The sequence below is a fragment of the Astyanax mexicanus genome, chromosome 17 (genome assembly GCF_023375975.1).
Source record: "Astyanax mexicanus isolate ESR-SI-001 chromosome 17, AstMex3_surface, whole genome shotgun sequence".
NCBI lineage: Eukaryota > Metazoa > Chordata > Actinopteri > Characiformes > Acestrorhamphidae > Astyanax > Astyanax mexicanus.
The window spans coordinates 20294363-20312905 of record NC_064424.1 but is presented as its reverse complement, the minus strand read 5'-3'; the positions used below and the strand labels follow the sequence as shown (position 1 = coordinate 20312905).

At 36.7% G+C, this 18543-nt stretch overlaps 3 protein-coding genes across 4 annotated transcripts in view; 2 read left to right on the top strand and 1 right to left on the bottom strand.

The window, feature by feature from the left end:
• Positions 1-2052, top strand: part of septin8a (septin 8a) — a 42116-nt gene extending 40064 nt beyond the window's left edge. The window contains exon 10 of one of the 2 annotated variants that reach the window (XM_022667338.2): positions 1650-2052. In XM_022667338.2, the coding sequence (XP_022523059.2) occupies positions 1650-1812 (163 nt within the window). In that variant the 3' untranslated portion in view covers positions 1813-2052. Of the gene's footprint in view, positions 1-1646 lie in introns of both variants that reach the window. The other variant, XM_007247040.4, reaches the window with a different exon arrangement.
• Positions 2053-2149: 97 nt separating this feature from the next.
• Positions 2150-6195, bottom strand: ccni2 (cyclin I family, member 2). The gene is made up of 5 exons (XM_049466309.1): positions 5756-6195; positions 3997-4142; positions 3769-3903; positions 3614-3688; positions 2150-3495 (listed from the first exon to the last, which is right to left on the bottom strand). Exons 2-5 carry the CDS (start codon positions 4108-4110, stop codon positions 3340-3342), a joined length of 480 nt encoding a protein of 159 aa, XP_049322266.1. The 5' UTR covers positions 4111-4142; positions 5756-6195; the 3' UTR covers positions 2150-3339.
• Positions 6196-7630: 1435 nt separating this feature from the next.
• LOC107197566 (growth/differentiation factor 5-like) lies at positions 7631-13623 on the top strand. Its single transcript, XM_049466659.1, has 7 exons — positions 7631-7880; positions 10301-10465; positions 10540-10565; positions 10753-10839; positions 10948-11071; positions 11888-11897; positions 12041-13623. Exons 1-7 carry the CDS (start codon positions 7762-7764, stop codon positions 12176-12178), a joined length of 669 nt encoding a protein of 222 aa, XP_049322616.1. The 5' UTR covers positions 7631-7761; the 3' UTR covers positions 12179-13623.
• Positions 13624-18543: the final 4920 nt, after the last annotated feature.

Below are 18543 nucleotides of genomic sequence, written 5' to 3'. Positions count from 1 at the left end.
CGAGCATTTATTCTAATTCAATGAAACGGTTTCTCCATTATTCTAATTCAATAAAACAACAGTGTCACAGTTAAATGGCCTAAATGGGCCTTTTTGAAAGCTCAGCTGAGCAATTTTTTTTCCAGGTAACGAGTTCTGTGATTAGTCTAACGAGTAGGACAGGTGCGCTGAACACCTGATTTGCTTTCTGCACAAAAAATGCATTCAAAGAATTTCATGATTGCACTATTTCAAATTATTCTAATTCGTTGACCAGCACCTGTACACACTGCTTTTAAATAACTTTATGCCACTCCTGGTGCAAAAATTCAAGCAGTTCAAGCTAATTGGTTTGATGGCTTGTGATCATCCATCTTTTTTATTTTTTAATTTGGTAAAATCAAAGAAACTCATTATTTTTAAGTGGTCTCTTATTTTTTCCAGAGATGTAGGTGAAAAAGATGTAGGTGAAATCCCCTGTACTGGTTTCAAAACATGATCAAACAGTGTAGTCATTAAAAAAACCAAACACAATATTAGTTCTTTAACTCCATTTTATTCAAAGGGAAAAAGTCATTTGTTAAAAAAAGAGAGTTTTTAGTTTTATTTGAATAACTGAAATGTAAATGACTAGCTGCCTTAGAGATTTGGAAACAATCAAACATTTGGTCTTAAAATAGCAACCATAACACATAACAGTAGTAATAATATGACTACTGTGCAACATGATTAGACTGGCTTCACAGTCTGGTAAGATCAGTAAATCAGTGCTGATGAACCAAAAGCTTATTCTAAAAAAAAATTATTTCAAAAGTTGGCACTGACTGGCTTTATCATACATCATATATTAAAAAGAAAAACTTCACACAGTCTCCAAAATCCAAATAAAAACAAAACAGCTGCAACCGTGTGTGAAATACAGGATCATATCATACTGCACTTTGTGCATCGCACCATGGTGTAGTTACTCTTTAACATTATTGACATAAATCATTTGCATAAAGACACTGTATAAAGTAGCTTTAATATAAACCGAAAGAAGAATGCACAAACAATAAAATGACAACTAAAATCTACTGGCTACATTAAAAAAATTGGCTCCAATATAAATTTCAAAAGTGCTGAATAAGGTGTTTACAACCTGTCAGTAAAAGGAAAGTGCTTTAGCTTATTAGTTTAGAAGGGGCTGGAGAGGTGGGCAAGGCATGACTTTAGCTTGAAGAGATCCATTCATATTCTCAGGTCCACTTCCTTCCAGTTCCATAGGCGAGACTTCATTGTAAAGGCAGCTAAAGCCATCATAAAAGTCATCCACCTCCCATCCACCGTTCCCTCTCTTCATCTTCATGGCCTGGTCACCTCTATGCTTGTCCATCACTCCACCATCTTTGTAGGCTCTGAGCTTCAGATCAGTGGTGTGCAAGATGTAAACTGCATTGGTCGGCAAGGAAAGCTGAAGGCTGGTGAGATATTCGTCCACCATCTCCTTGCAGTAAATGAAATCTGTGCTATCAATCTGAGAAGAAACCCAAAACACTGCAGTGAGCAAATAAATAAAATAATTACATTTTTGAGATTACCATCAAGATCAGTAACATTACTGGGCCCTGAGGGTTTATATCTGTCGCACACGTTTTATAGCTCTTGCATACCTGTGCTTTCTTCAGCAGGTCGGAAAAGAACGAGAACCAGTCAGGCATGAGCATCTCTAACTCCAAAGTGATGATGGCCAAAGCCAACGTGGAGCCCTTGAACTGCCAGAGCTGGTGGCAGGCCATACAGTGCTGCACCTGCTTGGTCCACAACGATGCCTGGAAACAAAATCTCTTCTGAGCAACGGCCAGCGCCAGGTGGGGACGTGCGGACACCAACAGGCCGTGGAACTGCGAAAACACCGAACACCAGAAGCTCAAACAGAGCACGGAACAGAGACTGAACCATCAGAGTCACTGTCATAACATTCAAATAACTCAAACGGAGGATGAAGGGTTTCTTTTCTTCCCATTCTCTTGTTCTACTGTTCCTGTGGTAACCCCATTTGTGATTGGGGCGTAAAACCCTGTTTTTAAAAGATGTCTCGTGTTTGTTCGTTAGTCTCCCTGCCATATATATGAAAAATACAAGACTTGTGGCTTGGTTCGTCTAACAGAAGCCACAGTTAATGGTCTAAGTCAGGTAGTCTCGTTTGATAGATATTATAGCTATAAAGCATTTATGTTTCTGTGGTAAGCAAGATATTTTTGTTAACATGCACGTTTTGTATGTTAAACTGAAGAAGAAAAAAAGCCATGTTGAGCAGAAATGATGTGTGCCATGTTTACAGATACTAGAGAAACTTATAAGTGACATGAGGAGAGTATTGTAGTGCTGTAACAATTTCTTTCAGTAGATCTCCAACACAAGAATGAGAGTAGCTGAATTTGATGGCAAAATATTTCATATTCTTTTCTTTTCCTTTTTTACTGGAATGTACCCATAGGATAGCAAATGTTGGATATTTATTTGAAAAGATTTAAGGAAATTTATTTTTCTATGCTAGCAGATATTTTTTCATTTCATTATTCACAATTATTATATTTTACTCTTTCAAGTATTACAGACAAGAGAACATGTTTATTTGTTTTCTTTCTTTACAGTTTAAAAATAGATTTTTTTTTGTTTATGATGCTTTATTTTAAATGAAGAGGAATTTTAAGTGTGTGTTGCCAAGCTGTTTGTTTTCTGACAAGCAAATTTCTGGAAAGTGACTGGCTTTCTAAACAGTGTGCCAAAGCCGCCATGCAGTACGTCCTAGATAAGCCGCAACAAGATATTCAATATGTGAAATGGCTCTCTTGCAAATTTTGCTTCTTCAAAGCCAGTTAGTAGCTGAGCTTAAGCCCAAAGCAACTCTAACGACAGCCAATACCTGCACTCATACTGCATGATAGTTTAAGAAGAGAAGCTGTAATGTTTTTCTCTTTGTGGACATTACTCTTGTTTAAAAAAAACTATTTATATACAACTGAAATGCTGTCCATTTTTCTTGTGCTGCGTCATCTATCTGCATTGCTGACTCAGTACAAGCCAGATCAGTGCCTTGGCAAAATGTTCATCATATTTAAGTTAACTTCCACTGTCTCAGTGTAAGCTTTGCGCCAAGTGTTTGTCCAAGCGCGAAAGCACCTGCGGCCATCAATCCTTACTGGCTCAGGGCCAACCATGTCTACCAACTGCACAATTTGAGGGACCAAGACTCCATTTTGGTAATGTTAACGCAATAGCCACATCAAAAGGAGAGGTTAGTATGTTCTCTTGTGCTTTTTGTACCGTTGTGTTTTGTCTCAATGGAGGAAAACAAACGTGGGGGTCAACAAAGTGTCAGGTATTACTTACGATGTGAATGAAGTCGACCGGTGTTGCGGTGTAAAGGTCCCAGTGCAGCTTATCGAGAATGATCCTTTCCATGCGAAGAATCTCTGCTATTGAAAAGTTGCATCCGCTCTGCACCAACAGGTCCTTAACCGACGCAATCACCTGTGATGACAAATATGGAAAAATAAAAACAATGCAATTACTTTAGCTGTTTCTGTGTGTTTCCACCCTCAACACCCCGTTCTGACATTTTGTTATTGTAACAAACAACAAACTTTACCTCATCCTCCTCATTGATTTTTGCAGCAAGTATCAGTGAAGTAATGGCCATGCACTTGAGGTATTTAGACTGGGCCTATAAATGAAATGCACTTTATTTACCAATATACCAAACTAAACACATATCCTGTAACCAGAAACACAGCCTCCACTCACCTTTACAGTTGCCAAAAGCCTGTTGAGAACACAGACGCCCAAAGCAAAAGTCTCAGAAGAGAACATGAACGTCTCGCTCATCTCACACAACCAAAAGACAATCTCTTGGTACAGAGATGGAGTGATGTCGGATCCCTGTTATATAAAAAAGTAGAATTAATTACTCAAATACAAAAAAAGGTGCTTATGGTTGGAAATAACTTGATTTGCACTGTTTGTTGTTTGTACCTGGATGCATCCGCCTTTGAGAACAGGAGCTTTCCAAAGCCGCATCTCTCTTGCCAGGTTGTCATCCAACAGCCTTTCCAGGCGCTGGTTCTCCTCTGAGCCACAGAACTTCATGGGGACTGTGACTCTTCTGCTGGCAGGAACTACTGGTAGAGACCAGAAATGTAAATCATAGGCTTTGCTCTGACACCATTTTTTAAATATGACTAACAACGTAAAGCTGTTCTCTGTGCTATAAACATTTAAATTAACCTAACAAAATCTTTAACAAAAACACCAAGATAGTACGTCTAAAAATTATGTTTGGTCTTATCATTAGATACAGCTCAGTTAGCAGTAGAACTAATAGAACATGATGAGGAGACATTTATCCTTTATCTTACCCAAAGATGAAACCAGCAAACAGAATAACAGAATATAACTCTACTGCAGCATTTACACACAGCCCATTAACACTAACACTTGGGGCTGACCCACATGGAAATGGAAATTTCATCGGTAGTGTTAATTTAGAAAAATATACCTATAGACTAAGCAGTTTAATCTGTAGAAGGTAAATAAGTCGTTAGCTAACCTAGATACAGCTCTGGAAAAAAGTAATAGACCACTTCAATTTCTGAATCAGTTTCTCGGATTTTGCTATTTATAGGTACATGTTTGAGTAAAACGAACATTGATGTTTTATTCTACAAACTATACAACATTTCTCTCAAATCCCCAATAAAAATATTGTCAATTAGAGCATTTGTTTGCAGAAAATGAGAAATGGCTAAAATAACAAAAAAGATGTAGAGCTTTCAGATCTTAAATAATGCAAAGAAAACAAGTTCATATTCGTAACGTTTTAAAAGTTAAGAAATCAATATGTGGTGGAATTACCCTGGTTTTTAATCACAGTTTTCATGTATATTGGGATGTTCTCCCCATCCATCTTCCTCTTGATTATATTAAAGTCAAAGAATCTTATAATTTTTAGATGGTCTCATATTTTGTTCCAGAGCTGTATGTTAACTAAGTTACTATAATACTGCCTTAACTAGCTAACTATATTGATGTGTGGTTCTAAACAGGAATAGATAAATATTTTTATATTTAATCTAGGTGTAGGGGGATCAAGTGAAGTATTACAATATCTTATTAGAGGGATTTCTTTGTTATTACTGCTACAAAATAGAAACATCCAGTTATAATCCAGTAATCGATGTATCTGTTGATTGGAGTCAGTCAGTGCTGTGTTGCCTGTGGAGACATTTGCTGTAAAGCGTACTGCACGTATTTTGCGTAACTCAGGTTAGCCAGGGAGCTCTTGGACCTGCAGACTGTGTCTCGAGAGTCGGTTCGCTAAAAATATAAGGCGCTATTCACAATCTTAGATTAAACCTCCAATAATGACCTAGAAACCAGATAAACAGGGGGGGACTATTTCCTGTAACTTAACGCTGCGCATTTACGGCGCAATAGTGGTTTGAATTTAAGGTTAGTGGCCGTTATACTGCAGCTATATCCGCTAACAGAGGAGCAGAGGTAAACTGGGTTTACAGAGGACGAGAATGACAGAAAATTCACTTCAACAGATAAACACATATAAAACTATAAGGCGAAATTGGTTTAATTCATTTTTTTTCGCTGGTTTAGGTCATTGAGCTACACTTTTGTGTGCAGCAGGCTGCAAACGGCTCTGAGAGAAATGGGCGGGTCATTTTTGTTTGAACAAACTTGCAGTGAAATAACCCTGAAAACTTCCATCAGTTTAACCTACCTTTCCAGAGGAAACCGCGGCCGCTGTGTGAGAAACTCGCTGCATTAACGAGTGGGATTCACTCCTCCATTTCTGTAACTGTAACAGTTTTCTAACGCTGTGGAGGTTAGATTTGATGTTCTGAGCAGCAGAAGGCGGAACCTCAGGTTCTGCGCTGGTCTCGGAGTTACGCTCACTAAAAAGCGCGACTGAAGATTCGCCAACATGAATAACGAGCACAGACGAGAGCATGAGATAATATATAAACTAAAAAAACGAGCAAATTAAACAGCTGAGCGGGATAGACCGCGCTTTCTGGAGGAAGAAGCTGATCCGAACCACACAGAGACAGAGAGGACTGATGTTGTGTTTTTGATTTGAGCTACAGGCCCCGCCCCCAACCTGACGTTAGGCTGTTGTAAATGTGTTAGTGGGTCAAACATCCGGGTATTTATAAACAAAATGGCGTTTCTGAAGAACAAGAAAAAATGTGTTTATCTAACAGCTATTTACCTATTCTGGGTATTGAAATTCAGTACTCAGGTAGAAGTATAGATAAAATACTTCTGTAAAAGTTGAAGTATCAACTTCAAGTTTTTACTGAAGTAAAAGTGTAAAAGTACTGGTTTAAAAACTAGTATAAAGTATAAAAGGAAATATAATGCAAGGGGACAAAATTCCATTAAAACAAATGCTTATGCTTCATCACAGGGGCCTATAGTGCACTAACCCCCTCTCCAAAAATGACTATAATGTTATATCAGACAAAATTTCAGGGAGGTATCCCCGGACATATATATATATATATATATATATATATATATATATATATATATATATATATATATATATATATATATATATATATATCCTCTTTTGCATTGTAAGTAATACATCCTGGTATGCAGTATTCTTGTACTTTTATTATATTTTCCTGTGCACTTCTATGTAACTGTGTGCATGTATGTAAGTTGCTTAAATTAATTTCCCCTCTGGCATTAATAAAGTCCTATGTTTTTTTTTATTTATATGATACTCCGCTCCATTCAGAGCATTAGAACAGCGTTTTGCTTACATGTGTCTTTCTCACTGTTAAAATGCGCCATCTACAGGCGAATAAAAAACGTTAGCCTTGTCCCATATAAGCACATAACATATTGATAAGCATTGCATAATGAATTTCTAAAGCCATGATTTAATTTTTATAAATAGCTTATACCAGTACTACTTAATGAAGGTAGTTTGAGGGTCTTACAATTATTCAAAGAGATGATATGTATCATTCGTAATTAGGTATCTGTCTTATAAACTCTCTGTCTCAATGAAAATATGCTTCATAAGAGTGTAATAAAGAAGGTAGTGAAGGATCATCACTTTAGTTTAAGTGGTTTAAATACCTTCATGAAGCTGAAAAACACAACTCTTAACAGGCAAGCACTTCTATGGTGACACTGAGGGAAAATGTATTTACTTCTACACATGCATGTTATGTTATTATAAAAAGACTTATATTACAAGTACTGACATAAGCTACTCAAAAATATTAAATCATTGCTTTAATAAATGCATTATTTATTGCTTATGAAAGCCTTATGAAGGCTATATGTAGGTACATGTTAGCATTTTCTCTTTGTATCGAATGTGTGCCTGTGGCTTATTCGAAGGTGTCCTCGAAGCACCTTATCATCTCTAGTACGTCATCCACACACAGTAAGTTACTGTGCTCTGTGTTGTCCCATTAACAGAGGCCTGCGAGAGGGGATAATGTGTTCTTTCTCAGTCATTTCCTTTTTCTCATTCCTCCTGCCATCTCCCAGTTGTAAGACATGACAACAATGTAGAGTATTCCAAGGACAAACCTGCTCTTCATGTAGATAAAGTGCAGGTTTCCCACCCTGCCTGAAAAGCTTCTCTAAGCAGCAGCTCTGCCTCTTTTAGTGTGGGACCAGTCCAGAGTTTACCCACCACATCTTTTCTTCTGCCACACGCTCTCCTGAAACTGAAGATTAGTTAATTACCTGGCAGACATGTCTTTGCTGCTGTTTTTGTCAGTTATGCTGATTGGCTGTCCCCTCTTGAAGACATTCATCCTCCACCCAGAAGAACCAGCAGCGACTCAGCCCTCTCCTGCCATCAGAACCAGCAGGTGAGCATGAGCTCTCTCTTTACTTGTGAAGGAACAGGGATCTACACACCTTACATCCAGCATTATTTCCAGAGTTCTTCTGAAATGAAGGGTATTACTTGGGAGCTGGTCTCACTTTGCTGCAGTAAGAGCCTCCACTCTTCCGAAAAGGCTTTGACTTGATGGTTGATCATTGCTCTGAGGACTGAATTGCATTGAGCCACATCAGAAAGTAGTAGTGAGGTCAGGTATTGCAGATATTGATATTGGATAATTAGGATATTGAATGGAGCAGTAGTTCCCAATCCTAGACAGACCTACAGCAGGTATTAAAGTTCCCCTAAGATACAAATAATTTGTTACAGAGCCCTTAGACGAACTGGGTGTGCTACAGCAGGACAACATATAGCTGTGTCTAAAACACCAATTAATATTGTTTTAAAAGTGAGGAAGGTCTCTGCATCTGAATCAAACAAAGGATAATACTACATCCTGGTACTGCTAAAGTACACAAAAGTCTCACTGCTGTATATGGGTGTTTAGCTGTGTTAAAATGAGTTATTAACATTTATTAACAATAAAACAGAGAGATAGATTACTAAACTCTGATTTAGACATGACTGGATGCTTTCTAAACTAATACTGTCTAAATAGTGTGACACTGCATCCCACTAACTATACCTTTACTGCAGTGGATTAGGAAGCTCTGGGAGCTTCTCAGGACAAATACTCAGGAGTGGGCTACACAGGGGCTAGGTTATTTACTACACGGACCATACAAATCCAGGTCACACAGCTGCTACGCTTTCCATTCATACATAAAGGAAAAGTACCTCATGGAGTTTCTTAATAGTGTTACTGGAGCGATAGAGAGTCTACACCAAATAAAGGTGTACAGCCTACATCTGCTGTCCGTGCAGACCCCAATATACATACACACATATAAAAAAAGAGTTACCCTCTCTTAATGGCAGAGAGTAGCTGTAACCATTACAATAGGCAGCATTTTGTATGTTTTGTATGTTATGACAGGCAGGGCAGTTATACGCCAGGACAAGGCTTGAGAGCTACCGGAATGAAAGGATTTTGATAAAGCCCAATCACTCTACAGAGCAGCTGGCATTGGACAAGCTAACCTTAGGTGCTAATCTTAGACTTATCTAGCATCCCAATCTCTTGGACTCTTCTATAAAGTACAAGGTATCCCCTTGGAGAGTAGAGACAGTTAATGCAATAAAAGCAGGAAAAACTAATGATTTCCCCTGATTTCAGATTAAACAATCCAACAATTTTTCCATATAGTGTATGTTTTGCAGTCAATGGCCGAGTTCTACATGGGCCAGCGTTTTATCCTAAGGTTTCCACAACTCAAATCAAAGCATCAAAGCTCATAATACACTCAGTATAAGGCCTGAAGCTGACCAAGTGCTTCTGGTACGGCGATGTGTCTGGAGGGAGCAGCTGTTCTGAACCATAATTTACAAAAGCATGTGTAAAACTTATTACACACTGTTCTTTTCTGGAATGAGGGATACTATCAATCTGCTCTCACAGACAGACCTCACCACTTGCTTTCAAACTTGGCATCATCAGTGTGACCTTGCTCAAACTTCCTCATTAGTTTCAGCAAAGACTGTGTGCAGAAACCTCCTTATAACTGAAGATTATAAATATTTTATAGTGACATTCCCAAAGTTTCACTCCAATAAATACTGTTTGATAATAATGGGTACATCTTAATTAATTAAAAATCAATATTGTTCTACAGTTTTTTTATTAATACAGTGTTGCAGTGTTGTTTTGATACTTTGATATTTTAATATACAGAAATTGGTAATACTTCTATATGAATTATTAATAATTATATATAAAATAAAGGTGATAGTCTTTGGTGTGCAAAGACGTATCATACAATATGAATACCTAAACTTTGTGGTCAGTTTTATGCATTACCACTAGGTGGAGCTATCATATAAAATTCTCCTTAATAGGCCTCTCACAATAACTACATTATCAATCTATTGTACAATATATGGTCATGTCCTCAAGAGATGAGTCCATTAACGTGATTGAGCCAGTGTGTTGTCAAAATAATTGTATTTTATTAAGGCTTTATTCATTTTAGCATTTCTAATACTCCAATTCCAGGGTTTAAGTATTTTTAATAATGAAAAGTTTGTTGCTCTTTAAGAGTAATATGTAACTGTATGATTATGCTACTTATTATATTTTGTATATACTTTTATATACTTATATAAACGTTTTTATATACTTAATATATCAGTAAAATGAATTATCTTAAAATGACAATAATATAATTTACAACAATTATTTCTGGGCCAATTTATCATTCACATAAAAATTGGTTATCATTAACAGCCTACTCCTCACATTTCCTGAGCCTATAGCATACTAACCTGGCTAATGCTTTGTGTTCACAGATGTCAGGCCAAGTACCTGCAGAGCATCCGAAAGATCATACTGAGCTCCTTAGACTTGCCGGCTGAGCCTCAAGTGTCTTTTCCCGGGATGACTCGGATCCGAGACCTGTGGAAGGGTGCCTTTCAAGCCACCAGTCGGTCTGAACACACAGCCCAACAACACTGGTAAATATCTTAATAAGGATAGATTGTTTCTGGCTCATTCTGAGTGTCTTTGTGTTTTAATAGTTTATTTTAAGCTTTTTTAAAGCCCTGGATCCATCAAGTCTAACTATGAATTATCATAAAAAACCATAACAATTACAGTAACATAATAATATTATCTTAATGGTATTACAACACTTATGTATGTGTATCTGCAGTTAAAGTGATTTTATATAACTGAAAACCATGATTCTAAACCTAAATATAGTATATTATACATAAAATGTTCATTATTACGTTTTCTGTAGAGAACAGAACATCCTCTGAGATTTCCATTCCGGGGAACTCATCAGTCCTGCAGTGCTGCAGACTTACCACTCAGATTTTCATCAAAGGTCAGAATGTGTTGGTTTTAACAGTAAACTATGAAAAATGTATGATATAAAGATAGGACTGCAGTTGTTAGATGTGTGGGATGGTTAGCCTCTCTCTGCATGTTTTAGATCTCGGCTGGGACAGGTGGATCATCTACCCGGAGAGCTTACCTACGTCCAGTGCAGTGGATGTGACCCAAAGGCAGACCAGAGCTTCCTCCACTGCAGGGGAGACGGCCCGCCCTCCACACAGGTCAATCCAGCCTTCAGATACAAAAAAAGAGTGTAATATAGCTCATCCCTAACTCCTCAACTCCTTACACTCTTTTACTTGTTTTTGGCATGCCAATGACACATTAGAACACTAGAACATCTGTTCAGACAAAGCACTGATAGCAGCTTTTTTTAAAGTGCAAATCATTTTTAGAGCATTTCTCTTCATCCAGTTTAAATTTTATTTCACATTTTTTTACAAAAAAAGGTATGCCACATACTGAAGAGTTAACAATAATTTTTCCAGGTCAATATGTAATAGTACAATAATTAAATAGTTAATCCTGCTTTTGTTGGAGTGACTGTCCAGAAAAAAAACTTTATACTACATTTTGGAGCATTGTGAGCATTCGATTGTATTTATTTGTTTGTATAAGAGTGTGCTAGTGAGATCAGGATGTTGGATGATCACCACCACACCTTATCCCACTAAACACTAAAACTAAAAAAAAAAGTATTGGACCATCATTCCAGAGAACATACTTCCTCTGCTCCACAAGCTCAATATTTGAAGAGTTTATACTCCATTAGCCCACGCCTGGCATTAGGTATGATGTCAGTATGTTCATGTTTATTTATCTGCTTCAGAGAGTCCTATTCTACTGGCAATACATCTTCACAAGGTCTAGACTTGTTTAAGAAGCTATGTGTGTATTTACACATCTGTGGGCAAATGTAGTTGAATAATGCATTCATTATAAGAGGTGTCCACAAACATTTGGATAGATATTATATCTCAGTGTTGACCCGCCCACTGGTCTTGTGTAATTTGCTGAAGAACTCTTTGACACTGCAGTTCTGACCGTGTAAACAAGTCGTAGCTATTCTTGGAAGCCAATGGTCTGTGTTGAACTGTTGGAGAGCGACCAGCTTTAGTCTGAGCTCTCACTGTGATTTCCTCTGAATGCTAACTTTACTCTTTAACTCTCTCTCCGTTTTTGTTCTTCAGGGGTTGTGCTGCGAGCCCACCGTCCAGAACATTGTGCCTTTCCTCTACCTGGATGAAACCGGCAGCATCACCATCGCCTCTGTCCCCCTGACCAGTGAGTGCGGTTGCAGGTCTGAGAGCAACAGTCAGGCCTCTTAACCGTGAGAGAACACAGCCTTGGCTCTGAGTACCTACCCCTCACCGATAACCTCTTAAATCTGTCACTGACCTGCAGAACACTGGCGTTTCACTAAACTGGACTTCAGAAATCCTGCATGAATCACATTCATCCCGTAATCACTGATTGCTGCTGCTGGGAGATTGATTAAGAACTCTGTAAATATCACAATATCACACAATTAGCAGAACTTTTACACATGTAAAAGTGTCCAAGAAGTTTAAAACTGAGCAGATCTTTCATTACATTCCTATTAAACATAAATGTGCTATTAAACATAAAGGGTTTTTTAAACAAGGCCACTGAACATCCACATTTGGAAAATTAAAATGAGATCTGAACTAGTTCCATCGCCAAACATCTACCACGCACATGTATAAAATTGTACAGCTCCATATTGGCAGGGAATTGAACAACAGCCAAAGAATGTTCTTCACAAAAATGCACCACAGCAGATCCAGCGCTGCCAGGTTTTTCCCAGGCTGGGCCTCTTCAGCTTTCCAATAAACATTATAAAAAATAGCCCTCGAATACAGAGGAGCAGGCAGGCACAGGGTTTGCTCTCGGCCTCTGACACACTCCCGTCTTCTCCCTTGAGAAAAAGAAGGTTTTCAGACTGTTCTTCTCAGAATTTGAGCTTTAAGCTGTTTAAACTGATCCATTTAATTGTGTCTCACAACGTTTTCAAACCTACTTAATCTCTGTTTGTCTGCTGTGATCTGGACCCACCCATTGTGTAATTTCATGTACCATCACATACTCAGCTACCTTGTAGTTCATTCAAATCATGCCCTGTTCACTGGATAACTGTTCAGTGGTGATTTGTAGCACCAAACTGAAATTCCAGTTTATAATACTAGTAACTTCCTGCAGAGTTACCAAATGTTATTACACTAGGTGTACACCCCAATTCTGAAATTATTACTAATATTATCTATTGTTTAAGTATGTTGTACATAGTATAGATGAAAGTGTGAAAGTTTACTTAAATATTCATGATTCATACTCAGAACCTGTCATTATGTGACCATAAGGTTACGATGGACAGTTATCACTACTTAAAACTAGGGCTTTCAGGTTAACTGTTTTGTTTAAACAATATATCGAGCAATTAAGTTAGCTAATTAAGTTATTTAGACATTGGAATTGACTGAGGTCATTTCCACATATTGTATGATAAGTCAACTGCAAAATTAGGCAACTGACAAAAGTTCTCAATTTTAAAAATATTTGCTTTTCAGGTTTGTGCTGCTTTTTGTAAAACTCTCAGTAGTTTTGATAAAGACATTTAAAGTTAATTTTTTAGTGTTACATATTTAGCTTCTTTTGATGGAAAGAACACATGCACTAAGTACTGATTATTTTGTCTGTATGATCTGATATTAAGAGCCTGTTGTGTTGCCTAATAAAATGAAATAAAATAGTATATCTGTGTATTTATCTCTGTGTATCAATTAAGTTCAAGACTGTTTTTTATCTTTATCGTATTTCTGCGGAAATGAAAATGCTAGCTTGCTTGTATTTATTGTCTTTTATATCAGAGGTGGAATTTCATAACAATGGAATTTCTCAGTTTAATCAGATCTCTCATAGCAAATTTACTCTGTTCTTAATCTGGCCCAGACCAGTGACAACATCTATAACAAATCTGGCAGATGAATCTGGCCGTTCTTATTTTTGCACAACTAGCCCAAATCAGCACTGATACTGAATTTGGGCAAGAACTGCCACATCTCTACAATAAATTTCATTACATTTGGCCCAGATTCAGATTCATTTTTATATCTGGTGCAAATGTGGCACAGTCATTTACAGACACAGACACTGGCCGAGCTCCACCTCACCTTTTCAAATTGTCTTCAAATCCAAAGTATCTTCTCACATCCAACTTAAAATACAGTTTACATACATATTCTGATTTAGACTTAAACATAAACAAAAAAAAATTCAAAGCCATTTATTGTATTGTGTAGCTTGTCGAAAGATACAGGCTACAATACAATGTGTTTAAGGAGATGTGTGTGTGTGTGTGTGTGTGTGTGTGTGTGTGTGTGTGTGTGTGTGTGTGTGTGTGTGTGATAAACTCATTTTAGTGTAGTAAGCAAATTGCTTTAGTGAGAAATAAATTACAAATAAAATAGAAGAAGGCCAACAAATTTCTTAAATTGATTAGTTAAAATAATAAAAAAAATAAACAATTAAACAGTAAACTAAACTCCTGTTTGTGTGTATGTTCTGTGCTTTTTCATTGTCTGCTGTTAGTTAATTAGTTAACTACAGCTAGTTAACTAATTAGCTAACTAGCTAGCTAACCTAGCATAGCTAACTAAATAACTAAAACTAATAAGTGTTAACGTAGCATTAGTTATCTTAGACATTTAGCTTAATAATGTTAACAATTACTCAATGTAAAACAATTACATGCAGCTACATATGTGTTGTTTCTTTAACAAATTTACCATGCTTAATAAAAAATACAATTTACCTGGACAGCAGCTGCTCCTTTTTTGAACACTTTTTCGGTGATTTTTTTCCTTTTTCCCCTCAGTTTGTGCCTTCAGCAAAACTGGCGCCTAAATTATTAATGTGCTGTGACCAGAACTACTTGATTAATTTAGCTATGTGTGTAATTAGGAATAATTCTTAAATTAAACCTAATCACTCTAACAACTAATGTTATGTTTGTCTATAAGCAAAATACAATTCATCCCACACATTTTTTTCACAAAAGAAGAAAAAAATTTGCAAGAGATTAATGTATAATTAGATAAATATAATTTAAGTATTTTAGTAGCTGCTTTTGAAACCCTTTGCAAAATGTTTATTTTCCATTTATTTGAAAACAAATACGTATATTGGCTTAAATTACTAAATCATGACAATGATAGTTAAACAAAAGCAGTATTTTTAATATTGTAGATTTGCAGTATTTTTATTACTATAGATTCTAGGGGAAAAAAAACATTGAACACAACTTTTTTGTCCATGTCCGTGTATTTCAGTAATACACTAAAATTATGAGGTTATCAGAACCCCCATAATAATAATACACATACAGAGTGTGTACAGAGTGTCTGTTTTGGAATGTGTGGTGTGGTATGCTGTGGGTCATCAGCAGTAATAACTGAGTCAGTACTGCCCCCTTCTAGGTATACTGCTTTTTCATTTGGTTCTTTGAACTGGCTCCTTTTTTTCATTTGACCACAAGGTGGTGCTCTAAAAAAAACAATGTAGTTCCTTTAAAACATATAACATGAATGGCATTTTTTTATTAGTTTAAGTTATTGAGACAGATATTGGTATAGTGAGGTGCGGTAAGGTACAATGAGGTATAGTTAGGTACAGTGAGGAACAGTGAAGGTATAGTGAGGTACAGTGAGGTATGGTGAGATGTAGTGAGGTACAGTAAAGGTATAGTGAGGTACAGTGAAGGTATGGTGAGGTATGGTGAGGTACAGTGAGATGTGGTGAGGGGTAGTGAGACAAAGTAAGCAATTCTGTGGTATAGTAAGGTATGGTAAGGTATAGTGAGGTAATCAAAAAGGGCCAGTAAGCAGAAGCACAAGATACAGTAGGTTTTTTTAATAAAGTGGTCATTGAGTGGAAGGTGGTCCGGAGGGTTCTGGTGTGCTGATAATCTTAGGAATTGGTTTGTTAGGTCAGAGAGGGAGAAAAACAAGAGGAACGAATAGAAGGGAGCACATACCGTACAGAGGAAAATGATAGGTTCGCTGCACCTGCACTGTGAGAGAAAGATAAGCACTAACCATGCATTATCACACACACACACACACACACACACACACACACACACACACACACACACTTTTCTTCCAAGGTCCTCATTGCTGAGGGCAATGAGAGACTTTAGAATCTGATCAATAATACTTTACATACTATCTATATTTACTATAAAATACTCACTGAAAACAATAACACAAAAAGTTGATTGTTGGTGCAGAATGAAGCTTAGCATGTGTGAATGCAGTGATATGAGTGATATACAATCTTTACTGATAAAAACTGTACAATTGAAAGATTTTCATTTAACAAGAATGCAAATAATGTTTGCATGTTTCAAAGACACATACTAATGTAATTCACATAAAGCATTTGAATTGTCAAATCCATTAAAGAATGTTAGTAAATACTAAAATGTGCAGATATTCAAAGTATATTTTACTCTACTTGCAGTTCTAATATACTCAGTGTATATTGCTGATTCACTTGCAATTTCATCAGACACAAATTAAAAAATCATAAATATAAAGATAAGCTACAAAGCAATCTCAAACTAGCTCAGAATACACAGAGATATTGATTTATTTCATTTTCTTAGGCAACACAACAGTTTTTTTATACCATATCATACAGACAAAACAATTAATATTCTTCATTTAGACTGATAAAAAATAACTCACTTCAAACCTTTTTCATAAAACAACTTCTTACCCAAAGCAAGAAAATAGGTAACATAACAAAATGTAATATACGATAAAGATACAAAATATAGTGCTTTAGTTTAGAATACACTAAAAAATAAACATTAAACCTCTTTATAACAACTACTAAGATTCTTTCACTTACACAGTTTTACAAAACGCAACACAAACCTGTAAAGCACATTTATGCAGCTTTTTATATTGAGAACTTTTGTCAGTTGCTTATGTGTGATGGTTGCAGCAGGGTTACCACATTTTCCAGGATTTTGTTCACACATGACTGCATAGAAGAAATATTTCAATTAAAATGTATAAATTAGTTTTAAACATATGATTACTGTATGTAACATATACAGAAGAAAATAAAAGGAGTGTAAGATGAAGTAGTGTATTATAGTGTTTGTAGAGTTTATTGGGAATTGTGGAATTCTACAGGGTTCTATTGTAGGGCATGTAAAGTTAATGTTAATAATTATTGAAGTGTAATTATGAGAGTGAAGGCATAAAATGTGGGTCTAACCAATTAAACACCAAATACAAACTAATCTAAACCACAGGATATGACAAAGTTCACACATGAATAATTTATTTCAGAAAAGTTTAACTTAATAAAATGCATCACAGGATTGTTTACCTCTGAAATTATTTATCATAGAAAATCTTAGGATGGTTTACCTCTAAATGTAACAGAAATTATGAGGGAAAATTTTACTATTTTTGTCTCTACAGAACAGTCCATTATAGATCACTGTTATTGCATGAAGAAAAAAAATGTTTACCTTATTTGTACAAAACTCACTTATTCCAGCCTGAATTTCAGATTTTCAGCTTGCCATGGACAGAACCAGCAGTCCGCTGCGAGATTGGTCAGTGGTTTAGCATATGATGTGTTGGGCCCTTGTGTCGTCCTTTATCCCTCATTTTAACGGACATTTAACACAAAAGTTAAGTTTAGACACTTTCTCCCCTTCCTTCACCCTTGTCCCTGGTTCCTGTGCTTCCAGATTTTGACCAGGAATGGTGGACATCTTCCCACAGAGCTGTACTCCTGAGGGAGGATTTTTACACACAGCTGGCCCCGGTTCCTGTAGAGATGCTTCGTGACCTCAAAGCGAAGGCCACAGTCAGAGGGCAGGACAGAATGTCCGGTGTGCTGGTACAGTGTTTCTTCTGGAGCTTCGGATGAGCTGATCTGAAGTCTGAAGGTTTCCCTGTTCTCAGCTGCCAGATCCACAGGAAGGATGACAAGTGTGCTTTGAAGCTGCTCCCCGACCCGGCACTTGACTTTTGTGAACCAGCAATACTCCTCAGGTTCTCCTGCAAACGCACAAAAGAAATATTAGACATAGTCACAGTTACTGGTGCTTATCTAGCAGAGACCAGGGATGTCTCATTATTCTGTGGTTATTATTAATTAAAATTATGGTTCATTTGTTTTAAATGCTGGTAGTTCTGTTTTTTGGGAGGGGGATAGTACACTCTAAAAAACAGAGGTACGATATGAGTACTTTTTGTACTCAAAGGTACACTCTTCATAATTGTACCCTCTAAGGTACAATATTGGTCTTTACAGGGTCAGATTTGTTCCTTCTGAAGTACAAAGTAATTTCTAACAGCAATAGTTACAAATTTGTACCATTTAACCAGCCAAAGGGTACATTCAGTATTCTGTATCACTGGACTAATAAACAATATATAATTTAACTGCACACTTTTTATTTGAAAGCCAGACAATTTTGGATCATCATGTTTTTGAGCCATGTTCAGTTGATGATAATGTTTATAATCTTTATAATCTTTACTGGCACAAAAACCATGGGTACAAAAAAAGACTTTTACTGAAAGGTACTTTTTTGTGCCTCAATATAAGGTACAGCCCCAGTGACAAGCTTTGTACCCTTTTA